At 40.9% G+C, this 24,122-nt stretch overlaps 1 protein-coding gene across 2 annotated transcripts in view; it reads right to left on the minus strand.

Moving 5' to 3' along the window:
* LOC147030063 (1-phosphatidylinositol 4,5-bisphosphate phosphodiesterase delta-4-like) overlaps positions 1-17,902 on the minus strand; it is a 125,114-nt gene extending 107,212 nt beyond the window's left edge. For both annotated transcript variants that reach the window (XM_085873776.1, XM_085873775.1), the window contains exons 1-2: positions 17,555-17,902; positions 2,837-2,995 (exon numbers count right to left, since the gene is read on the minus strand). In XM_085873776.1, coding sequence (XP_085729902.1) covers positions 2,837-2,995; positions 17,555-17,630 — 235 coding nt within the window. In that variant the 5' untranslated portion in view covers positions 17,631-17,902. The remainder of the gene's footprint in view (positions 1-2,836; positions 2,996-17,554) is intronic.
* Positions 17,903-24,122: the final 6,220 nt, after the last annotated feature.

A 24,122-nucleotide genomic window follows, 5' to 3' on the forward strand; every position in this document is an offset into this window, starting at 1 on the left:
CTGGATTTTGGGAGTTTCACCAGAAGGGGGTTGATGGTGGACCGTGTGCACCCTGTAGAAGCCTGGAGGGGGTGGGGGGGGAGATGGAGAGAGCAAAGGGTGCAAGACCAGAAAGGAGGCGACAGAAGACAGAGACCACCGACCTGCCTGCGATGGGAAATGCTCAGAGACTCAGCTTCATCGTGGGAGATTTTATTAATCTTGAAGGTCTTGGTTTCCACAACATCAAGCTAAGCAAGATGTGAGGCAGGGGACCCAGAACGGAGAGCAGTACTCCATCAAGCTGCGGATTAAGGCCACGTCGGTAGATAGGAGTTCAGGTGTGCCAATGAAGGACTTTGTATGACAAGGATGCCCAGTCGGTAGCTGGCTTTGGATGCCGACTTTGAAATGTGGTTTGCCCAAGAAAGATCATGGCTGATCGTGATACCGAGGAGTTGTAATAACTGAACTTCCTCTTGTTAAGAAAGTTTATGGGAGGGTTTGCCAGATGATCCTTTCAGAGAGAGAGAGATAGTGAGAGTGTGAGATTTGTCATGATTGAAAGACATATTCCAAGTGTTTGATCATCTTGTGATTTTAATGAAGGTCTGAAGAGAGGGAAGAGGCTGCAGCCTGCCTATCTGAAGGATGAGGGATGTCATGGCAGTGGGTGGAATCATCAGCAAACAGAGAAATAGGTTTTTCCAGATAGTCTGAGAGATTACTGATGAAGATTAGTAATAGGATGGGGCCCAGAACACTGCCCTGGGGCACACCACCCTGAACAGGGAGAGGAGATGAAAGGATTCGGTTGAGAGCCACACACTGGCGACGAGACTAGAGGAAGTCAGAGAGCCATGTATGGAGTTGGCTTTTGTTGCCAGAGGCAGATAATTTTATGAGCCAGACGGGGTGCCAAACTGTATCAAAAGCTCAAAATGTCTCTCGAGAGGCAGCCCTGATCCCATGTCTGACACCGAGGGCTTCCATCCATTGTATGATGTTTTCTCTTGTTATTTTTCTTCCTACATGCCATCTTGTTGATGTACTCCTTCATTTTTATTACCGTTTCTCCAATTTATGATTTCACTTTGTACCTTCTGTCTTGTCAGTGGCACAGGAAGCCCACCATTGTTTTTTCCAAACATTTAATATGTAAATACATTCCTAACTAAAAATAAGTCAGACTTCCTAACAATGTCTTCCTAACAAAGGCTGCAGGCAGCATCAACTGCCAAACTATGAATAGGACTTTGGAAGCATGGATGAGAATATGAAGTATAATTACTTGTTAAGAAGCAAAGTACACTTCGGAAAAGAGACACATTGATAACTTTTACTTACACTGAGCATTATAAGAAACGTTTTCAGAACAAGATACTCACAATATTCCATGAAACACCATTTATATTTTTCCAAAATTGAAGTACTGTACCATTTATGACATTCATAAGAAAATTATTTCCAATTTATATCCACCTATATGTCTTTAAAAAATATATAATTAAAAATTGACATTTCCTGTACTTGTGCGAGTACCATTCTGAAAACTTTTGCAATGTTCGACATATTATTGTGTTGGCTTAATGGTTCGGGTGGTGGGCTTTGGATCCTAGGACCCTGAGTTCAAATCCCACTGAGCTGTTGAATTAATACCAGGTGGGATTGACTCTGCCTGTCATCCTTCCAAGGTTGGCAAAATGAGTGCCAGCTTGCTGGTATCCTGTGTCGGAGTGGCGATCCGTCCAGGATTGTGCTCATTAGCCAAGGAGATTACTTTGGCAGCACCAAGACTCTGCACAGAGGATGGTCCCAATGGATGGATGGACATACTATACCGTATGTAAACATTATAACTGGCATCCATCCCATGACCGAGCAGACTGTCGAGATGCCATGATGGCAGTTGCAAGGGCAAGTAGACCTGGTGGTGCCCATCCCCTCGATAGGCCAGAAATTTGGAATTTGACCAGGATACCGGCAATAACTTGCCTAACCTCAGCGGCTCTTCAGAAAACAGACTGTAGAACCTTTAACATTCACCAACTTAGTTGGCAGACGGGGCAGTCACATTGACATCCAGTTGGCAGATGGCATTGGGGATGGTGCCCTTTGTGATGCAACACCCTGCTTATGAAACATCAATCTGACAGTATGTAATCAGTTGAAAAACCTAACCCAGGCTAAACAATGCAAACGTGCATGCATTATCTCGAGCTCATCCTATTGACTGTATACTCTATTTTCAAATAAATCTAAAAATGTTAACATCGTTAAACATAGTGAAGAGAAAAACAAAAACAACCAAAGTTTGCAACATGCTTCTTGGAAACTATGAAATGGCTCTTGGTTTATATTTCATCTCAGGGTTTGGTCGGCGTAGGATTTAAAACAAACAAACAATATGAACACAAATATCAAAAAGTTCTCCAAGCCAGGTGCACAGCGGCACCAAAGGAAACGTTTGGCATTATTGGAAGGCTTTTTGCTCACAAAGCTATCAGGACAGGCCAGGCCACCATGAAAGGTATGTTTGCAGTTCAACATTTCGATTTACCATGACAACCATGGCACAAAATGATAAATATCTTAACGACTGAAAAGCGGTTTCCATTTTATACTTTAGAGTGTTGTGGAAATGAGTGCTTCACACATTAATCACAAGTATTTTCAGCACTTGGTTAAACACACAAGCAGCTTATGTGATTACTCCAGATTTCACAATCTCCAAATCCTTTAGATGGTTTAACATCACTGATGGAAAGAATTGCTCACTTTCGTGGAACCACTAACTGCACAGCAGATGTTGCACATGTGCTGTGGAATTTTTTTTTGTGGGAGTGCAGAGACTCACATGTGCACTTGTTCTTGCTTGCCTTGCGAGACTCATACTGCACAGTGAGACAGTCATCCAGCAGTTGGAACCTCCGCTGCTTCTTCCATGACCTGGATTTGATTTTGCATAAATCGGACCCATTGAGCATCACAGCCACATCAACATCAGCTGCAAGTCCTGCACACATTGAACAGTTTTTAAAAAAAACATTTCTTGTGGAACTAACAGACCTTAAATGCTCCTGTACCAACCACCTACGCGGTGGATATAGGACTGAAGAAAAGTTCGTCAAAGCATTTTAAAGCAAAATGTTAGTTAGGTTCCTATAGTGTAAAATATATTACTTACATGCTAAATAGGGGAACATATGTTATACAGTGTAGACCATCTACCTACTTTCCTTCCCATTCATTTAACTCCTCGTTCCCTGCCCTTTCTCTGCTTTCCCCTTTCCCCTTTCATCCCCCCTTTTGTTTTCTCTCCTCTTTTCCCATATCCCTTTCCCTTCTTTACACCATTCCCCACTCTCAGTGCACAGGTAGGTAATACATAGATGGCCCCTCAAGTTGATAGTCACCAGAGTGTAAGAGTAAGGCAGCTGTATATTTGTTGCAAATAACACAAACATGTTTTAAAAGATATGCTCAAATAAATACATTATTCTTATATTTCCACATGCAAGTTGTGCCAGGAATTCAAGACCTCACACATTGGTTTATGGTGTGCAATTATCAAAGCAATTGCCTTCCCAGCAGTAGTTATGGCAGGAATTTGGAATTTGACCACGGTTACGATGATGGCTCACCTACTCTTCATGAAAAACCACCATGGGATCTTTTACATCCACCAACTAATACGGGAAAATGGGACACCCGTTTAACATCCATTCGAATGAACACACACATTGATCGATCGCCCTGCTTGTGAAACACCAGGATGACAGTTTATAACTGAGTTGGGAATCAAATCCAGGCTAGATAGCTTAGAAGTGAGTGTGCATACCTCTTGGCTATCTTACGAGCACACACACACACACTTTACTCTGCGTCATATAATCGTTTTCTAAAGTTGCAAAGCAGTGGTAGAAATGTAAATAAATAAAATAAGAAAAATCTGAGCAGTGCCATTGTCTACTAAAGGGTTTGGAATCCAAAAGGGATGATTGGAAAAATGAAATTACAAACCACATTATCTACAAAGCTCTTTCACAAATGCTTCAGTGAAAAGAGCTTTCACATCAATGTACACTTGGTTTTCATGACAAAATGTATGATTTAGGCAGAAAATATTTCACTCATAAGTTGGAACTCTTTGCTCAAATTTGCACGACCAATAAGCCCATAAATCTTTCCACTGGACTGTGAAAATACATTGAATTTTCACAGTCTAATGTTGAGAGAGGTGTGATAAAAGCTGTGTAAAAGAGGGTCAAGTGATGTTTCAGGCGAGAGCCCTTCTTCAAAACTGGAGGTTCAAGCCATACCCTCTTGCTTTGAAGAATGCCTCACATCTGAAACATCTCTTCACATTCCTTCCTACAGTGATGAACATACCTATCTCAATATTTGGTTGAAAAAGATCATCATCCATATCTTTCTTCCGCCACAGACTCGAGTCTTTATAAAGACTAGTTTTGCAATATATGAGAAAACTATTGCAGTGTATGAGGGATGATGAATGAGGCTGCATCTTGAGAAACATTATGTGACTGATACTTATGTCACCATGTTAATTATGCCATCTGTACAAAGCAAAGGAAAGCAATGGGTTCACTCTGTCTGTTTGTATGTGTGTCGTTAGTCTACCATCGAGGAACTAATTAATTTTTTTCAATTCAATGCCACATTTTGAACACTAGAACACGATTCAGCTTGGATGCACTTCCAAAAACCTGTAGTTTAGCAGTACTTTTGCTCTGAATTTGACAAAATTGTATGGCGTCCCATCCCACGTGTGTATGCACACAGAAGGCCAAAGCAATTGCATCAGTCTTTCTGTCTGGCTGTCAACATGAATTGAAAATCATTCCAAACAGGAAACTTACTGTTTTAAGGAACATCATAAAGGACACAAACAACTGGCATGAAAAACTAATTTAATGTGTTAAATAAGGTGGTGTAAAAGATGGTGCATCCCAAACCCATCAATGGCAGTAAACATCGAATTCCTTGGTTTTTCTGGTTGTTGTTTTTTTTCTACAACCTTTAAAACATTTATTTTATTTTAATTGAACTATATGCAGTATTTTGAACACTAGAACAAAAATAACTTAATTTGCATTTCCAAAAACCTTCAGTTTAGCAGTACTTTGGAAAAATTGTATGCAGTCTTGACCAATAAAATTTGCTGCACGCACTCTCATGGCTGGGGAACATTGAGATTCAGACAAAATGGCGGCAACCTGTGATTCAATGCCTCACCTAACTTCGTCCAAATACAAATGGAGGGGTTACCATTCCCATGTCCTTTTTCTCATGATTGCACAGGGTAAGGTGTTATATGAACTCTGCAGTTTATTTATTTGTTGACACATAACTTTAGAACTGAACTCAACAATCACCATTACTGTGTATTTTACAATATCAGCCCTTGGACTTACTGAACAACCCTTGCATTTATCTTGCATTAATCATTAATGTATACATTCTGTTGTGTGAAAACAACTGCGAAACACTTCTAAAACCTGATATTTTCAGCCTGCATGCCTGCTGGTTGTAAGAATATATATATATATATATATATATATATATATATATATATATATATATATGTTATATATATATATATATATATATATATATATATATATATATATATATATATATATATATATATGTATATATACTCACAAGTTTGTGGCCCCTGGCCCACTTTTTGTTGCTCGTTTGTAGCTCGGATTTTTAAAAATTTTGAATTCTTAGAATATGGAAATAGGTAGTGTAAGGGTGCATTGATGTCAGTTGCCAAGAGCCAATCACAGTGCACCTACCCTCACACAGCCATATCAGCAGCGTCTCGCGATTTGTCGTCAGGCTATGTGGAGTTCATGCTTGCTTTGTATGGGCATTTACCGATATGAATCATAAAAAAAGCCTTCGTCCAAATCAAAAAAAATTCTTGACCTTGCACTGCCTGGTTCCTTGGCGATTAATATGGTAGTATTTTAAACTTTGTGTGACCAATGGTTTGGGTGGAGATGCAAAACTGACACACAGACATTGGATCTTATATATATATATATATATATATATATATATATATATATATATATATATATATATATATATATATATATATATATATATATATATATATATATATATATATATATATATATATATATATATATATATATATATATATATATATATATATATATATATATATATATATATATATATATATATATATATATATATATATATATATATATATATATATATATATATATATGTGGAAGCATAAGAAATTTGCACATCATTGCGGTGAAAGTCTGTAATTTGTTGAAATATATATACATATATATATATATACATATATATATACATATATATATATATATATATATATATATATATATATATACATATATATACATATATATATATATATACATATATATATATATACATATATATATGTGGAAGCATAAGAAATTTGCACATCATTGCGGTGAAAGTCTGTAATTTGTTGAAACATTTAAAAAACGAATTTTGATTCCCACGCCAACAAAAGTACATGTTATGAATGAATGTTTTCAACAACAAAAACAAATGAAACGAGAATGAGCAAAGATTGCATACCCTCGCCCAGACTTGTTTTGTCTGGTTTTATAGGACAGTAAACCCTCAAATATCGCAGGGGTTAAGTTCCTGGAAAATGCTGCGATAGTTAAAACTGCGATCATGGAAACTAAGATACAATGGGAAAGCGGGGGTTCAGTTCCTGGGATTCAAGAAAATATCGAGGAAGATCGATGGCAACCAGAAATAAACACATTATAATTGAAATAAACATGTAAAATGTATAAAGCATTTAACATTGAAATAAACATGCAAGTAAAATAAATACAGTGTAAAATAAACAAAACACAAGACTTTTACCTTTTAAATTTATTACAATACAGTGAGATGGATGAGGGTAAGAATATTACGTACTCACACTGTACTCTGCCCTAAACCTAAAACACAAGACTTAGCATGGGATGGTGTTAGCGGGGCAGGGTGGAATGGGGAAAAGGGGAGTGGTGAGAGGGGAAGGGGGAAGGGTGATCAGGGAGCGGGGAAGAGGGAGCAGGGAAAGGGTGAGTATGGAAGGGTGAGCGGGGAAAGGGGGAACGGTGAGCAAGGGAAGCAGAGCACGGAAGGCAATTCAGCGATTGGAAAAGCAGCATTAGCTTTATGATGGCAGAATCACCAGGTCGCCAGCAGCATTGCTACATAAGAGAAGGGTAACACGATCTGTAACCACCTTATCTTGAACGCTGATCTTCTATGTTTGGAGAAGAAGGTACGAGATGGCATCGTCTTCAGGAATAATCCCATCTCATTGGTGTTAAAAACCTGCTCCGGTGTAAATCCCTTCACCTCGATTAGTTTCATGAGCGGTGGTTGAGAAAGTGTTTTTGAAAATGAAGCAATAGAATGGGAGTTCGAGTACGCGTATCAGAAATTAAGGCTTTTGCGATAGCGGTTCAATATGGGTGTCAGAAATTAAGGGTTTTGGAATGGTAATTTGAGTACGTGTTTTTGAAATTAAAGGTTTTGGAATGGCAATTCGAGTACGTGTTTTTGAAATTAAGGGTTTTAGAATGGTAGAGTATCTGTTTTTGAAATTAAGGGTTTTGGAATGAGGTTCGAGTAAGGAGTTGAAAAATGAAGGTTTTGGAATGAGGTTTGAAGGATAACGAAGGTTTTGGAATGAGGAAGAGAACAATGGGGAAGGTTCTACCTGCAATCATTGACCCTGTAAAGGCGGCCCACAGATACTGCATTTTCACCTCGAGCCAACCGATCTAACAACTCGATCTTTTCACTCAATGTCATAACCTTTCTCTGCCTTTTGGCACAAATAACTTTGTCCATCACTTTACGTTTGGGTGCCATTAAAAGCAGTGCACGAGAAACAACACAAGACTCGTAATGGGAGATAATCTTAAATGCATGGGACACAAACGAAGACCCATCTCAGCTCAAAAACTGTGATTGGTCGAAATGAAATCCCACGATAACAAAATAGGAACACAATAGGTTGCCCATGATTGGTCAACTCCCACGATATTAGAACATGCAATATTTGAGGGTTTACTGTACCTATTTTATAGACATACTCGCAATGTAATTGAACTGTACGGTCTTTATAGACATACTCACATTCTAATCGTACATACTTTGTAGATGTACTCACATTCTAATTGAACATACTTTATAGACGTACTCACATTCTAGTCATACAAACTTTATAGACATACTCACATTCTAATTGTATATACTTTATAGACGTTCTCACATTCTAATTGTACATACTTTATCGACATACTCACATTATAATTGTAGTATATTTCATAGATGAACTTACATTCTAATTGTACATACTTTATAGACATACTCACATTATAATTATAGTTATTTTATAGATGAACTCACATTATAATTGTCCATACTTTATAGACGTACTCACATTCTAATTGTACATACATTATAGATATCTCACATTCTCATTGTACATACTTTATAGATGCCTCACATTCTAATTGTGCATACTTTATCGACATACTCACATTATAATTGGAGTTATTTTATAGATGAACTCACATTCTAATTGCACAAACTTTATAGACATACTCACATTCTAATTGTACATACTCTATCGACATACTCACATTATAATTGTAGTTATTTTATAGATGAACTCACATTCTCATTGTACATACTTTATCGACATACTCACATTATAACTGTAGTTATTTTATAGACGTACTCACATTCTAATTGTACATACTTTATCGACATACTCACATTATAATTGTAGTTATTTTATAGACGTACTCACATTCTAATTGTACATACTTTATCGACATACTCACATTATAATTGGAGTTATTTCATAGATGAACTCACATTCTAATTGCACAAACTTTATAGACGTACTCACATTCTAATTGTACATACTTTATCGACATACTCACATTATAATTGGAGTTATTTTATAGATGAACTCACATTCTAATTGCACAAACTTTATAGACGTACTCACATTCTAATTGTACATACTTTATCGACATACTCACATTATAATTGTAGTTATTTTATAGATGAACTCACATTCTCATTGTACATACTTTATCGACATACTCACATTATAATTGTAGTTATTTTATAGATGAACTCACATTATAATTGTACATACCATATTGACGTTCTCACATTTTAACTGTAAATACATATTTTTGAATATAGAGGTACTGGTTGAAAAAAAGAACGTGTACACCACGAAGTGGCATTGGTGGCCTCCGTTCGTGCATTCTGTGCAGCGAAACAAACAAACAAAGACCCATATGCAATACTCTCCTTTGGTGAGGGTAAAAATACACCACCTTGTATAAAAAAAAAATTTCTTATTTTAAATTATCCTTTAAAGGTAATTTGACTTTCCTTTGCATTTTCGATGTGTTATGACGCATTTTATAATTCATTGTGTTCATGGATTCAGAGAACAATGATAAAAGGAAACTCAGGGAATAACATCCTATTTTCAAGTTTGTGAGTCGAGTAGAGTACCGAATGGTCTGAATTAGCATTTTTCTTTCCATTGAAACATCACTTCCTAATCCACATATGTATTGTTTTTTGTTTTTTTTTACATTCATTTGCTTCTTACTTTATTTTTCCTCCTCTTTCCTTCCTCGTTGATCCGCAAAATTATTAAACATTAATTATAAAACACACTTTCTGTGGTTTCTCTTACCCCTTCACAACCACCCACCCTCTCACTATCCCAACCACTCTCTTCACCTCTCACTTCTCCCAATTTCTCCACTCCTAATGCAAATCCTTGATGCTTACCAAAGCTTAATCCATGACATATGCCAACTATGTCATCATACTGGCATCATTGTCGTTTCCAGCACGGAATAATGAAACGGTTATTACGACACCTCTCTTGCCTGCCCCAACCAGGGGTAGACACCTGAAACATCAGCTCCTTGGTGGCTTTTGCTTTTCTTGTGGAAAAGTTACCCTCTTCTCCTGTTCGTCGACCATGCTCGAAGAACCGCTTTGGTAACAATGACCCACAGTCCACAGACACAGGTGAAAGAGCCATGAGGGTGTGCACAGCTTGCAGAGCACAAACAACTCAACTTTGGCTTCTGCTTACATCATGTTTGTTTGTTGAGTGTACAGGTGAACATGCTGGTCTTCAAGCAGAATATGAACAAGTTTGAGCTTATCGTGAAAAACAATGAAAGCTTCAAAAGTCTTGTTGCTTAATTTTTGTGAAGAGTTTATATAAATACACGTTGTAAGGTTCCCAGAAATGGCACACATGACAATATGGCACGTGATACAAAGGACCATGTAGCCATGTTGGCCTCCACTTGCGATGATTTTGAAGATGCAACAAAAGGTACATCAATGTGGGAAAATAAATGTAGTGTAAAGTTTGGTGCACTGTACCTGACACTGTAGAAAAGGAAATATGCCACTATACAATGTGATCTTCATTGTGGAGGAATGAATAATTATTAACTTTGTTATATATCACAGGAATTGGTTAATAAGCCAGAAGGATGACAAAGAATTACTCAAATGAACAACTTTTATTATCCATAATCATTCATCATGATCATGATCATTCACTCATTTAACTTATCGATAAAACTTACTAATCAACACCGGTATATATTAACTACTACTTCAGTAATAGCTCCAATTATAATACTCAACTTCTTGGGGGGTTGGTCTTTCATGAACCGGCTGGCAAAGCATGATGTTTGACTGGAGCTTGTTTGGGAAAGAATTAGTAATTTGTTCAAGGTGTTGGCAACAACTCATCGACTCTTTGTGAAAGATGATAAACATCCACCGGATAATACTAGCAGATGTGACACCCAGCTCAACGTCCCTCTCTCGGATGGACGGCACACTTTATGATGCAACGGAATGTCTGCAAAGTTTCAATTCCACAGTTTACAGTTTGGTCAGGAATCGAACCCAGGCTAGTGAGCTCAAAGTTAAGTGTGCCACTTGTGTACCATCCTGTCAGGACTCAACAATGGCACTAACTGGAAGGTTTCATCTCAGTAGCATAACCAAATTTTTCCAATGGTTCAGCCCTGTGACAAAGTGAAGTCAAGCCACTTACTTAGTACGTACACACAATGGGGTTTGGAAAGAATAGAAGAAAGGATAATTATGAGGGAGGGTGAGGAAATGACGAAGCAGCGAGGAGAGAAGAAAGGAACAAGTAAGAGGAGGAAAGGCCAGGTAGTGCTGTGCGGAGTGGGGTTGAAGGTCAGCTTTCCAAACAACAATGTCTAAGTCTGTGTGTGTAACGGCATCTCCTAATGTTCACAAAGAATTATATGCTTTTGTCTCATTCACCATGTTCATATTAGTGTATTTTTACTGGCTGTTTGATGCAACCACCTTACCTACTGCCATAGCTCGATTTCCCACATGTCCAACAAGCTATGTTACCTATTCTCTCACAAACTGCACTGCTGAAAGGGATCATAGTTGTTTTGAGAGAGCCAAGAACCTTCTTCAGTCGAGAAAATTTGGCATCTGACCAGCAGGCTTGGTCCAAACAATAACATTCATCAGGACACCCAGCATTCAGGCACTGGGAATGATCATGCATGGAGCTTCTCGATTTTAGGATGTTTAACTACAATCAGGGGTCGGAAACCTTTCAGAAGTGGCGTGTGAATACATAACTTATCCACTCTTATTTACGGATATGCATGCCATTGATATATCTGAAACATCAACAATCGTCATACTTACATTTTAGCAGCTTCCTTCATAAATATATAAGTTAAAAGGCAGATCTTACCATTTAGTGTGATCCTTGCCCTTGCTTTCCTTTACCGAGTTCTCCAATGGTGGGTTCCTTGTTTGACATTTGAAGCAGCACACTAGCCTCTGAGTGTTCAGTTGTTAATGGACTCCTGCAGGTGCAGAGATCTGACTTCTTATGTGAAAAGATATGTTCACAGAGGTATGTAGATCCAAATGCTGAGAGCAGTAAAAAGGCCACTTCCTTCAAACAGTCAAATTTCACAGGGAGGGATCTCAAACAGGTCAGGATAGAGACCCCATGATCTCTCTCTCTCTCTCCATAGCCTCAAGTGTGCGCTGCAGATCCTGAAACTTCGAGGCCCATAAGCCTGAGCATTGTAACTCAATGAGCTTCATTTTGAAATCCTCAACACCCATCCACTGAAACACTGTCAAATCCATGTCACTGGCATCAAAGTCATCTGCTTTCATTAGAAAGGAGAACATAAAGGGCCAAAACGTTGGGAATCTTGAAATCTGACCGAAAATTCTGATGCGAGTTCTTGCATGTGCATTCCAATCTCAGCAACACTGATGGTGTGATGCGTCAAGAGTACTTTGAGATGTTGGATATAGCAGAAAGTCGAGATGTCGATGTCCTGAGAAAAAAGGGCAAGTTTCACAAGAAATGCCTTCCGTGTTTGAAAAAGACCCATTACAGTTTGGCCTGCACCGTGCAGATGGAGTTTGAGTTTGTTTAGATGTTTGGTGATGTCAGTTAGAAACATTAGTTGTGTGACCCATCCGGGTAGTTAAAAAAAAAAATTGTATACATTGTCGAGGCTCGTATGAGAGCTAACACTCAACGCACAACAAGGGGGGCAAGAGACAAGAGGGGTGGGAGAGGGAAGGACAAAGCAGTGGGGAACAGAGACATTAGGAGATCTGTGGAAGGGAGAGAGATGGGGTGCTGAACACTGGGGTGCTGACTTTCAGGAAGGAAAGCAGGGAATTTTAAGGAGGTGGGTTTGGGGTGCATTAACAGGGGTACATACATACATATTACATTCCTCTTTCTTTTTTCTTCTTTCTCTTTCTTTCTAACAATTACAATCGCAAAACAATTCCTTCATTTCTGATTAATCCAGTTAAACTTGGCATGGGGGGATTTCGTTCTAAAATGCACAAAAACCTTTTGAACTTTTTCCATCAGGCTCAGTTCTGACCTTCAGAGGTCAAAAGTGAAAGATTTAATAATCACACATTTTGCTTTGCCATTCCCTGGTATTTTAGTCTTTGTGGTGAAAGTTTGCACAAAGGCTCTTTCAAACAGCCACTGAAAGGAGCATATAAACATTTCGGATTGGAATTGTTTTCAAGAGTATACAAGGATCAAAGGTCCACATGAGTTACAAATTTTTTTTTTTTTTGCTTGCTGTACCTTTGAACAATCCAGACAATAATTAGCAAAATGATACATTGCCATGATAGCCCCACCAAATCGAATCAGAGAGACATTGTTTGGTGTTTTTTCTTCCTTTTTGAAACATTTTCCACAAGGGATCACAGGTCATAATGGGACATCAAATTAAGGTTTCTGGCTTGCCAAACATTTATATTTAACTTCTGGCATAAAGATACTTTGCTCCCAGCCCTTCAGAGGAAAGCAGGCAAATTTGATCCAGTGTCTTCAGGGGGATCAAACGTCATAATTGGAAACTCACTTCAGGGTTTTGGTTTGCTCAGCCTTTATATTTAAACCAATCTAGGCAATACTTGGCACATCTAGAGAGTGCATAGAACAGTTCATCCAGTGCAGTCCTCAGAAAAAGAACATGGGAAGGGTCTTTCCAACTCTTGCATCGCATTTCTGAGCACAAAATATATTTCCAATTGGTCACAATATTGTCTGAATCTCGATATTCCCAAAATGCTGAGAGCGCGAGTGATACATTTGATTGGTTGAGAGGGCATAAAATGGTTTAATATTTTTTCCAAGTACTGACAAACTGGAGGTTTTTGGAAGTGACAAAAGGCGGTTTGTGTTCTGCAGTGTTCAAATATATTGTTACGGTTGTGGAAATTCACAGAACACCGTTCAGGTTCCACAGAGGTCAGTTATTTCGATAAGTGTGTGTTTCAGGTTAGATTTCCCCACCAATGTATAACGGGTCTTGTTCGTGTGCCAGGCTGTGAATCTTCGAGGTAGCCGTTATTCTTTCTCTGTCTTTTATTTCAAAACAACGCCAACAACGCCATCATCTACAATGCGAACAACAACAGCAAACAACACCACCTCCTCACCAACTTTCGCCACAGCGCGAGCCGATTTGCATAGTCGGATCATAGAAGGGCTTTCCCCAGAACGAACAAGTGACGTCGAGAATGGGGTTTCCCGCGAGGCATTCAGGGGTGACGGTTCGGAGGTGAAGAGTGGGCGGAGCTCTAGCCTCGGGTGACAGTTTGAAGGGCGGTGTCGTGACAGCATTATAAAAAGGGCGGAGTCGAGTCGCAAGAAGGAGTCGAGTGTCGGGCGAGGTGTGTGCGCCGCTCGGAGGAGATATTCGTCGCTCTCTGGAGGCGGACAGTCGTGGGAGAGGAAGGCACGAGGAGCATCAGAGAGTCGCGCTGAGAGTCACACCTGGGAGGTCGTCAGAGAACAGCCGGAGAGGAGCGCGCGCCAGAGGTCCTGCCAAGCTGCGGTGAAGTCGAGCAAGCTGTGTCGTGGCCCGGGCGAACGGCCCTGAAGGCGGTCGAGCGACGTCGTTGAGATGGTGGACTGGTCCCAAAGAGCATCAACCAAAAGAGCAAAAGACCCGTTCACTCCTCCAATGCGTCGCCGGCCAGGCCCGACCGACCAGGCCGCGATGAAGGCCGGACGACCGAGGGGAACCAAGCAAGCTGCTCGCCAAGCTGCTCAAACCGCCCAAGCGACTGGCACGTTTGCGACACAGGGACCGAACAGAGACACCAGAGGTCACCAGCCCGAAAACCTTCGAGTCGCCACAAGCGGCGGCAAGGTAACCTGAGCGGCCTCTTGTGAGCCCTCGGTTATCCGGGCTCCGAGTATAAATAAAGGCTCACGAGCCCTGTTCTTTTCTAGGTTTTGTGTGAAAGTCTGTGGCACCTTGTCTTGTTAAGTAGAATTGTTGTTAAGTGCATGCTCGTTTGTACATTCTGCATAGAACTGGCTGTAGGCTTTTGCTCGTGTCATGTCCCCATCCCCCCATTCGTTGATTGCATGCGTGCTGGAAATAAATGTCCCCTTGTTCAAATATTCACCTGCTCGTTTGCGTTACTTCCTGCCATTGACTGCCATGGTGCGTACAGAGGATGAGCTGGCTTTTAAAGCCGATAAAAGTAATAATCTGGTCCAACGGAACTCGGCGATTAAACCCGCTCGGCTCGCACATGGAACGACCGTACTTAAGTGGCTCGTTTCCGTACGAGTTTCGTCGAGGTATAAACTCTTGGTATTTCTGTCCGCGTGAATAGTTAGGTCAATCGACAATCGGCAATCGACCCTGTAGCGCGTGGACAGAGTATCTGACTAGTTTATGATGCGTTAAGGCATCTGTGGCTGGATTCCGGGGTTGGTCCGGAAAGTCACGACTGGATTGTCGCGTTCGGTAGGCGCGCGGCCGCGATTGGGTTGAAGCGGTCGTCCGCACGCCGACGCGGCACAAATCTACAACAATATAATTCAATTTAAATAAATAAAAGTTTTGAGGGCTGAAGGGAACATTTTTTAAGGAAGTCTACCACCATTGATGCATTGTCTTTTACACCACCTCATGTAACACGATAAATTAGTTCTTCGTGCCTGTTGTTTGTGTTCTGTATGACGTCCTTAAAAACAGCAAGTTTCCTATTTGGAATGATTTTGAAATTTTGTTTGACTGCCAGACAGTAAAAAATGTATCTGACTCCTCTCTGCGCATGCGCAATCAGGACGAGATTCAGTACAATTTGCCAAATTCAGAACCAAAGTACGGTACTGTAAAAACTGCAGGATTGTGTTCAGATCCATGTTCAAATTCGTGTTCTACAGTTTTCAAAATATGTGTTTGAAATTAAGTAGTTATTCGATTATCCACTGACAGAGCTAATAAATTGCTTAACCTCACATAAGGGGGGGGGGGGGTGAGAAAATACCTTTCCACAGCCCCTTCAGGATAATGCAGGTAAGCATTGATCCAATGTCTTCCTTTTGATTTTACAGGGTTCAAAGTGCATGGAAGGAGAGAAGAATTTGCATTCGCCTGCAGATGTCTGTAAATTTAGTTGACTAGTTGTCACCCACCCCTCTGACAAGGTCGGGGACGGGAGATAGTGGCATGAGCTCCGTCTGACCGATCATCCGTCCATATACTTTTGTGTACGCAATATTTCAAAAACCGTTGAACATTTAGCTTTCATATTACAGATATCTATTCCTCATGACATTATCTCAACCTGATTATATCACGGTGGTGATTGGCTGAATTATGTTGCCATGGTAACCATCTCAGTAACTTGGCTTGTGTACAGGATATTTCAAAAACCGTTCAAGATTTAGCTTTCACATTACACAGATCTATTCCTCATACCACTCAAAAGGCTGGAGACCTAGAGTATCAGCTCCTTGTTCTTATAGTTGTTATTATAATCATTATTATTATTCCAGACTCAGTGGTGTAATGTCTGCTCTGAGTCTGGGAGGTTGGTGGTTCAAACCTTGGCTGAGTCATAGCAAAGAGCTTAAAAATGGTACATTTTGCTTCCTTGCTTGGCACTCAGCATTTAGAAGGATAGAGCATGGTCAACCAACACTGGGAAGGCAATGGTAAACCACCCAGTAAAATGCCTGCCAAGAAACTGTTTCAGAAACACAAATGCTCTGTAAAGAGTATGGTATCGTACATCAAAATCAAATAAAAAAAATATATTATTACGTTGTCTCAGAATTGTGCTTAGGGAGTACAATTACCTTTCACCTGTTTAGTATTAACTTGCTGAACCAACGATGCTGAATCGAGTTGATAGTCTGTCTGTAATAGTACGACAATGGGGTGAAAGTTTGGTCTGGGTTCGATTCCTGAACCGAATGGTTCTTCGTGAGCATGGCGTTGTCGAACAAAGTGTATGTGCCATCATGAGAAGGACGTTCAGGCACTCTACGCATATTAGTTGGTGCTACATAAAACATCCCACAGTGTATTTCACAGAGTCGGTGAGTTATCGTCAGCAACCTGAACAAATTACAAATTCCTGTTCAAATCAGCTCCAGTCAATGTCAGGCCTGGCCAAACAGTTGCTGAAGATGCTTGGTCCAAAAATTCCCCCCCCCCCCCATGGCCAATCCCACCAAAACATAGGAATAATTGGACCCTTAAAGGAAATAACTGTTGTTGTTTAGTTAGTATATTACTATTTAAACCGTCAGTTCTGCCATGTTTTCTCTCTATAACCTAAACACCACCAACCCCTCCCATCCCATTCCGTCCGCACCCAGTTACTGTAATGGTTGATTGATGCGAAATGAACTCCACTGGCTGGTGGAACATCCATGATTTTGGCAGGATCAAAATTCTTTCCAATTTGTGTATGTTGATCTTGCAGTGCATGAGATATTTCAGGGGAGCTTGAAAAATGTGTCACATAAATATTTGTTTGCACTATTAAAAGAAGAAGAGGAGGGAGTATCGGGGTAGTGGGGGGGGGGGCGTAGAGTGGTGACGAGCGGATGGCTTACTTGCTCTGCTGGTGGCCGCTACTTTAGTCCGAGCCCCACCGATGGGAGATGCTCTTGCTGTTACGTTGGTGGACATCGCGCTCCTTCTCGCTGCGCCTTTGTGGACGTGGTCACCCTTTGTTCCTCTTCGGACGTGGTCACCCTTTGTTCCTCTTCGGACGTGGTCACCCTTTGTTCCTCTTCGGACGTGGTCACCCTTCGTTCCTCTTCGGACGTGGTCACCCTTTGTTCCTCTTTGGACGTGGTCACCCTTTGGTGCTCAGAGCGCGCGTTCTTCCATGCCGCAGCGAGAAGCGATGATCCTGCTCCGCCGGCAATGCGTCGCTCTGGGAAAGACGCCAAAGAATGCGGGCTCCTCCGCGACCCCCCCACCATTGATGCCTCTCCCCGCATCTCGCCTGCCGGTGCCCCTCCTAGCGGAGCGAAGCTTTGGGATCGAAAGTATTGGTCAATAAATAAATAATGCAGTTTCTCCTATAAATGATAGATGCAGAGCGGAGGTTGGGACGGCGAACATGGAGATGCCGTTGACGTGCGCTGAACAAAAATACCAGTAATTAATCAATTAAAATAATTAACACAATACACCTGAAACACGAAGTTTCTCATTAAACAAGTCTCGTTCGTTTAGATGTTTTCATTACAACCCTTGATCAGATCTCACTGACTTGTGGACAATCGATTAGACAATGAAAGTATCCATAGCAACTAGTCCTGACTCCTTTAGCTTTCGTGTGACGTCATAGCTGCAATGTGCGAGGTGTGACTCAACAGAGGTACACATTCAGTTGAGCTTCCTTTCGGTGTATGGCACGTCCCTCGCAGTTGCAGGTCATTCTGTGGTGCTCTGTGTTCTACCCGAAGGCAGTTACAGTGTTGACAGAGCACCAACGTGCCAAGGATTACACTGGGTGGTTTGCCTTTGCCGTCACTGCAGTCGTCAGAGCATTCAGGCTGCTGCCAATAACTTGCTCGTTCCTCATTTACTTCTTTAATATCCATTAACTCTCTCTCTCTCATATATATATATATATATATATATATATATATATATATATATATATATATATATATATATATATATATATATATATATATATATATATATATATATATATATATATATATATATATATATCTATCTATATCGAGTGCAGCCTGTGGCTGCTAGTTACATCACTGGTTGGGACGCGGCTATGCCACTGATGCAGTGTCCCCCTTGCCAGTATACTGGTGCTCATTTTGCTGACCTCGGAAGGATGACAGGCTGAGTCAACCTCCTGGTGTATTTTTTAATTCAGCAGCCAACGGGGCTTGAACTCAGGACCCTAGGATCCCAAGCCACCACCCTAACCACTAAACCAACACCAGGCTATCCATTAACTAATGCTTACAGAATGGGCAATCAGATTTATGAGACCATGGAATCTTACCCTTTGTGATGCGATCATGCGATGGCCTGCATGTGAAACCCCAACCCAAAAGTGTGTAGTTGCGTGGGGAATTGAACAGCTCAAAGGTAAATGGACTACCTCTGCACCACCCTATCAGAGCCAGTGCCGGATTAAGGCATGGGCTTTATGGGCTGCAGCCCAGGAGCCTCCGCCAGCTGAGGGCCTCCAGAGATTAAGTGAAATTAATTTACTGTGAAAAGTTACTTCATTTGTAAATGCAGAATTAAACTTATAAGTATGATGAATTATCTCTTTTAAAAGGGCTCAATTAATATACTGGAATTTTTTTCTTGCCCATTATTCCAACTCCTTGGCACTGGCAATCCTGATTACAATGAGACGATCTCATACTCGCTTAGGGCCTGTACAAGAAATCACTCATTCCATCAAAACTCTCCTTCTTCTTCTTTCGTCATTGCTTTGTTAGGCAATGTTCACTTTAAAAACTTTGTTGGGCAATTTGATGAATTCAGGGACAAGCATGAAACAGTGCAAGCTTCTGATATCTACACCCTTGTGCTAAAAAATGGATTAACTTCTTCATTCCCTAATGTTGAAATAGCACTACTGATTTACTTGTGTTTAATGATAACTAATGCGACTGGAGAGAGAAGTTTCTCCAGGCTGAAACATATAAAGAATGTAATCAGGTCAACAATGACACAAGAACGACTTTACAGACTAGTGCTGTCATGGCAATTGAAAATGATGTTCTCAAAAATTTACAATTTACTGATGTTTTGGAGAAATTTGTTACCAAGAAATTATGTAAAGCAAATGTTTGAATTTTAATTTTGTTTAGCCTTGGCAAATAAATTTAATAGTTCAAAAACTTATTTTAGTTTTGAAAATATCACAATATCTCTTTACTTTTTGTTGTGTTACACTTGCACCCATCGATGCGGGCCTAATGTTGACATTATGTTGTAGAAGTTGAATAAACTGATTTCAAGAATCCGAAATTCGATTTGCGTGCTTTTGTTAATTATCACTGGAGGCCTCGCAGTATCTGTAGCCCAGGGGCCGACAAAATCGTAATCCGGCCCTGATCAGAGCAAAGGGCAGAAACAATAAACAGCAAGAGGATTGTCAAGAAAACAAAATACAGTATTTCAGCCATGGAGTGGCTTTCCTAAGGGACGATATGTTCTAAAGGGGCCTTAATTAGGTACGTCATGCTCTAGAGTGGCCATAATTAGGTACATCATGCTCTAGAGTGGCCTTAATTAGGTACGTCATGCTCTAGAGTGGCCTTCATTAGGTACAACATGCTCTAGAGTGGCCTTCATTAGGTACAACATGCTCGAAAGTGGCCCCCATTAGGTACAACATGTTCTAGAGTGTCCTCCATTAGGTACAACATGTTCTAGAGTGTCCTCCATTAGGTACAACATGTTCTAGAGTGTCCTCCATTAGGTACAACATGGTCTAGAGTGGCCTCCATTAGGTACAACATGGTCTAGAGTGGCCTTCATTAGGTACAACATGGTCTAGAGTGGCCTCCATTAGGTACAACATGCTCTAGAGTGGCCTTCATTAGGTACAACATGCTCGAGAGTGGCCCCCATTAGGTACAACATGTTCTAGAGTGGCCTCCATTAGGCACGACATGCGCTAGAGTGGCCTCCATTAGGTACAACATGCCCTCGAGTGGCCTCCATTAGGCACAACATGCTCTGGAGTGGCCTCCATTAGGTACAACATGCCCTAGAGTGGCCTCCATTAGGTACAACATGCTCTCGAGTGGCCTCCATTAGGTACAACATGCTCTAGAGTGTCCTCCATTAGGTACAACATGGTCTAGAGTGGCCTCCATTAGGTACAACATGGTCTAGAGTGGCCTCCATTAGGTACAACATGGTCTAGAGTGGCCTCCATTAGGTACAACATGCTCTAGAGTGGCCTCCATTAGGTACAACATGCTCTTGAGTGGCCTTCATGAGGTACGAGATAATCTCGAGTGGCCCACTTTAGGTACGACACGATCTGGAGTGGCCTACATTAGGTATGACATGCTCAAGAGTGGCCTTATTATGTATGACATGCTCTAGAGTGGCCTCCATTCGGTATGGCATGCTCCGTGCTCACGTGTTAACATTTATCTTGCATCATCAGAGAAGATACAGCCCTGGAGTATACTCTGATTTTTAGGTGAGGATGATTTTCATCATCATCTTGATGAAGGCCACATCAGTGATTCATCAGTGATTGAAGGCCACAATCATGAAACATGATTTGTTTTTCTCTACGAGATTGAGGCTCATGGACGAACAAGATGTCGTCGGATAACAACTGATAGGAGTGCAAATATATATCATTAAAATGCAAAATATCTGTTATATCATTGGTAGTTAAACAGTATTTCCATATTATTATAACTATAGAGAATTACAAACACATTCCCCCATTTCTAAATGATCGCACTGGACAAGCCCCACAACCCCCTGAGAGTATGTCTGTGGAGTACAGCAATTAAATTTGGAATCCTGGTTCCTATGGTGATCGTATGGTTACCTGTGTTTTGCTTGAATTTTGAGCTACTCTCGCGGTTGATCATCACTGTCACCCCCATATACGTGTCGTCCATGTCACGACAGGTAATGGTGCTCCTACTTAGGCAGATTGGTGCATCGACATAATATGTTGGAATAGGAGAGGTTGTGGTTGTTTCGGTGACTACAATGAACTCATGAACTCGTCATACATGTCTTACATGCGTAGTTGACCAATCAAAGAATTTCCTTTGTAAATGCCAACCCATCATACCGGTGAATACATCTTCGTTTTCTTTTTCCTCCAGCATTCCATCCATGTCAATCAGGTCAGGATAGGGCTGACAGGATGGCCTCAAGGTCCACCAACTCGCCCAAGGCTGTCAACCCTGGGTTCGAATCCCAACCCAGCTATAAACCACCATCCTGGTGTTTCACGGGCAGGGTTATTCATCAATGTGTGCGTCGTCCCTCGGATGGACGTTCAACTGGGTATCCCGTTTGCTCGCATTCGTAGGTGGACGATAATATCCCTTTGCAAAGAGTAGGCGAGCTATCGCCGGCACCGTGGCCAGATTACAAATTCCTGCCCTAACCAGCAGAGGGCATTGCATCAGTGGCACAGCCATGTCCTCAGCGAATGATGCTACACCGCAGCCTTGTGCTACATCCGAATGAAGAACGAAGTTGGTGAGGATACATCATATTTTGCTGTGGGTGCATACCACCACACTGCTGCTTATTAGTTATTACATTCAGGGTGCTCATTCAATGTGGATTTGGAGAGTGGTAATTATCCTGATTACAGGTAAACATGGTGCAACCGATTTTGTTCACCTCGTCACCTGCAGTACCGAACAAAAGCTTCACAACAACCTCTAAGTGTGGGCCTAGAGGAAAGTGTGCACCGTGTTGACTCATAGCATCTTCCACGCTGGAATCATCCATGGTAAAATCGAGAGAGCTAAGCTTGGGGTTTTTCATGCCTCTGGCTTGAAGGACGGACTTTCAGTGGTTACCTGTCGTTATTTGTGAAAATATCATGAACATTAAAAAAAAAAAGATTATAAATACACTCCAATTACAAGTTTGTTCTTCCTAAACATGCCTTGTGTGCGGTAAAATGATGTCTGTCTCTTGTGAGCTGCCCAAGTTGTTTACTAGGTGAACACCGCCTGCTGTTGACATCGAGTAACGGTGTGCCAAGTGGTGTTGCAGAAGCCTTTGTAATACTTGGAAAATTCTTCAATTAGGTACTCTAATCAAGGCTGTCTTGTTAACACCGGAGTTCAAAAAAAAGTTTACTCCCTGTGATGGTCAGTTCTGCGTCCTCCCAGTAATCGTCATGATGATGATGTACCCCTCATCATTGTATGTTCTGTATTTTTAATGGGAATATCTTAGTACATAGTATCTATCCATCCATCAATTGGGACCATACTATGTGCAGAGCGTTGGTGCTGCCTAAACAGTCTCCTTGGCTGTTGGACACAATCCTGGACGGGTCGCCACTCTGACACAGTATACCAGCAAGCTGGCATTCATCTTTGCCAACCTCAGAAGGATAACAGGTAGAATTAACCCCACCTGGTATTAATTCAACAGCTGAGCAGGATTTGAACTCAGGATCCTAGGATCCCAAGCCCACCACCCTAACCATTAAGCCAACACAAGGCATATAGTATCTATGCTGACAACAATTATGGCTGCCCCTTTGCTTGTAAGCCCCGAAAATAGCCTTTTGTTTACTCGATTAAATTTGGATAGAATATTAACGGTCGCCTGAATCATCGCCATTGCGTCACAGATCCTTGCCATCAGGTCTGGGTTTGATAACTCTTCTAGAGAACGGAAACCTTTCTACAAAATTGTTGTGGGTTTGATGTTAGTTTTACTCAGTGCACCATCAAAGGTTGCAATGGACAGTAGGTGTGTGCCTAACTTGAAAGGTCCTTCCTCTTGTCCAGCTTGCATGACTCTGCTTGCAATTATTATTACAAGCTCAGGTCAACTCAAGATCCTCCCAATAATTTGTCACCTTCTGGTTCATTCTGTCCTGGCACTCCTTCCAAAAAAAGTTTTTGACCATTTATCGAGCAGATGCAAAACAAATCTTTTTATATTTTTATTTTTTGCAAATCACAAGTTAATGTGCTTGAACCGAACATATGTCTGTTCATGCTCAGAATGTGTAAGGAGGTAAAAAATATATATTTTTAATTTTCCATTTCATTTTAGTTTCAATGGGAACAGTAGAGCACGTACAGTACCTCCGCCAGGCTGAACAGTTTACGGTTTGTTTCCCACTGATAGACCGGATCTGGATCTGGACCTGAACCAAAATCTAATTGGTTCATTCTTGTCATCTACCCAACTTATCCCCATAATTTTCTCATAACCCGTCCACAACTTTTTGAGATGTTGTACTACATATTGTTTTTGGACCTATATCTCAATTGTGAAGAATCACGTTAAATCACATCTGCTTGTATTAGTTGGTAGATGTTAACAATCCCACGGTGTGTTTTGCAGAGTACGCGAGTCATTGCCAACACTACAAATTAATGTATGCCACCTTGAAATCGTGAAAGGCTTGGACCAAAAATGTGGGAATAATTGGAA

The sequence above is a fragment of the Eptatretus burgeri genome, chromosome 3, assembly GCF_056783735.1.
Source record: "Eptatretus burgeri isolate ZD-2024b chromosome 3, Ebu_testis_v1, whole genome shotgun sequence".
Classification (NCBI taxonomy): Eukaryota; Metazoa; Chordata; class Myxini; order Myxiniformes; family Myxinidae; genus Eptatretus; species Eptatretus burgeri.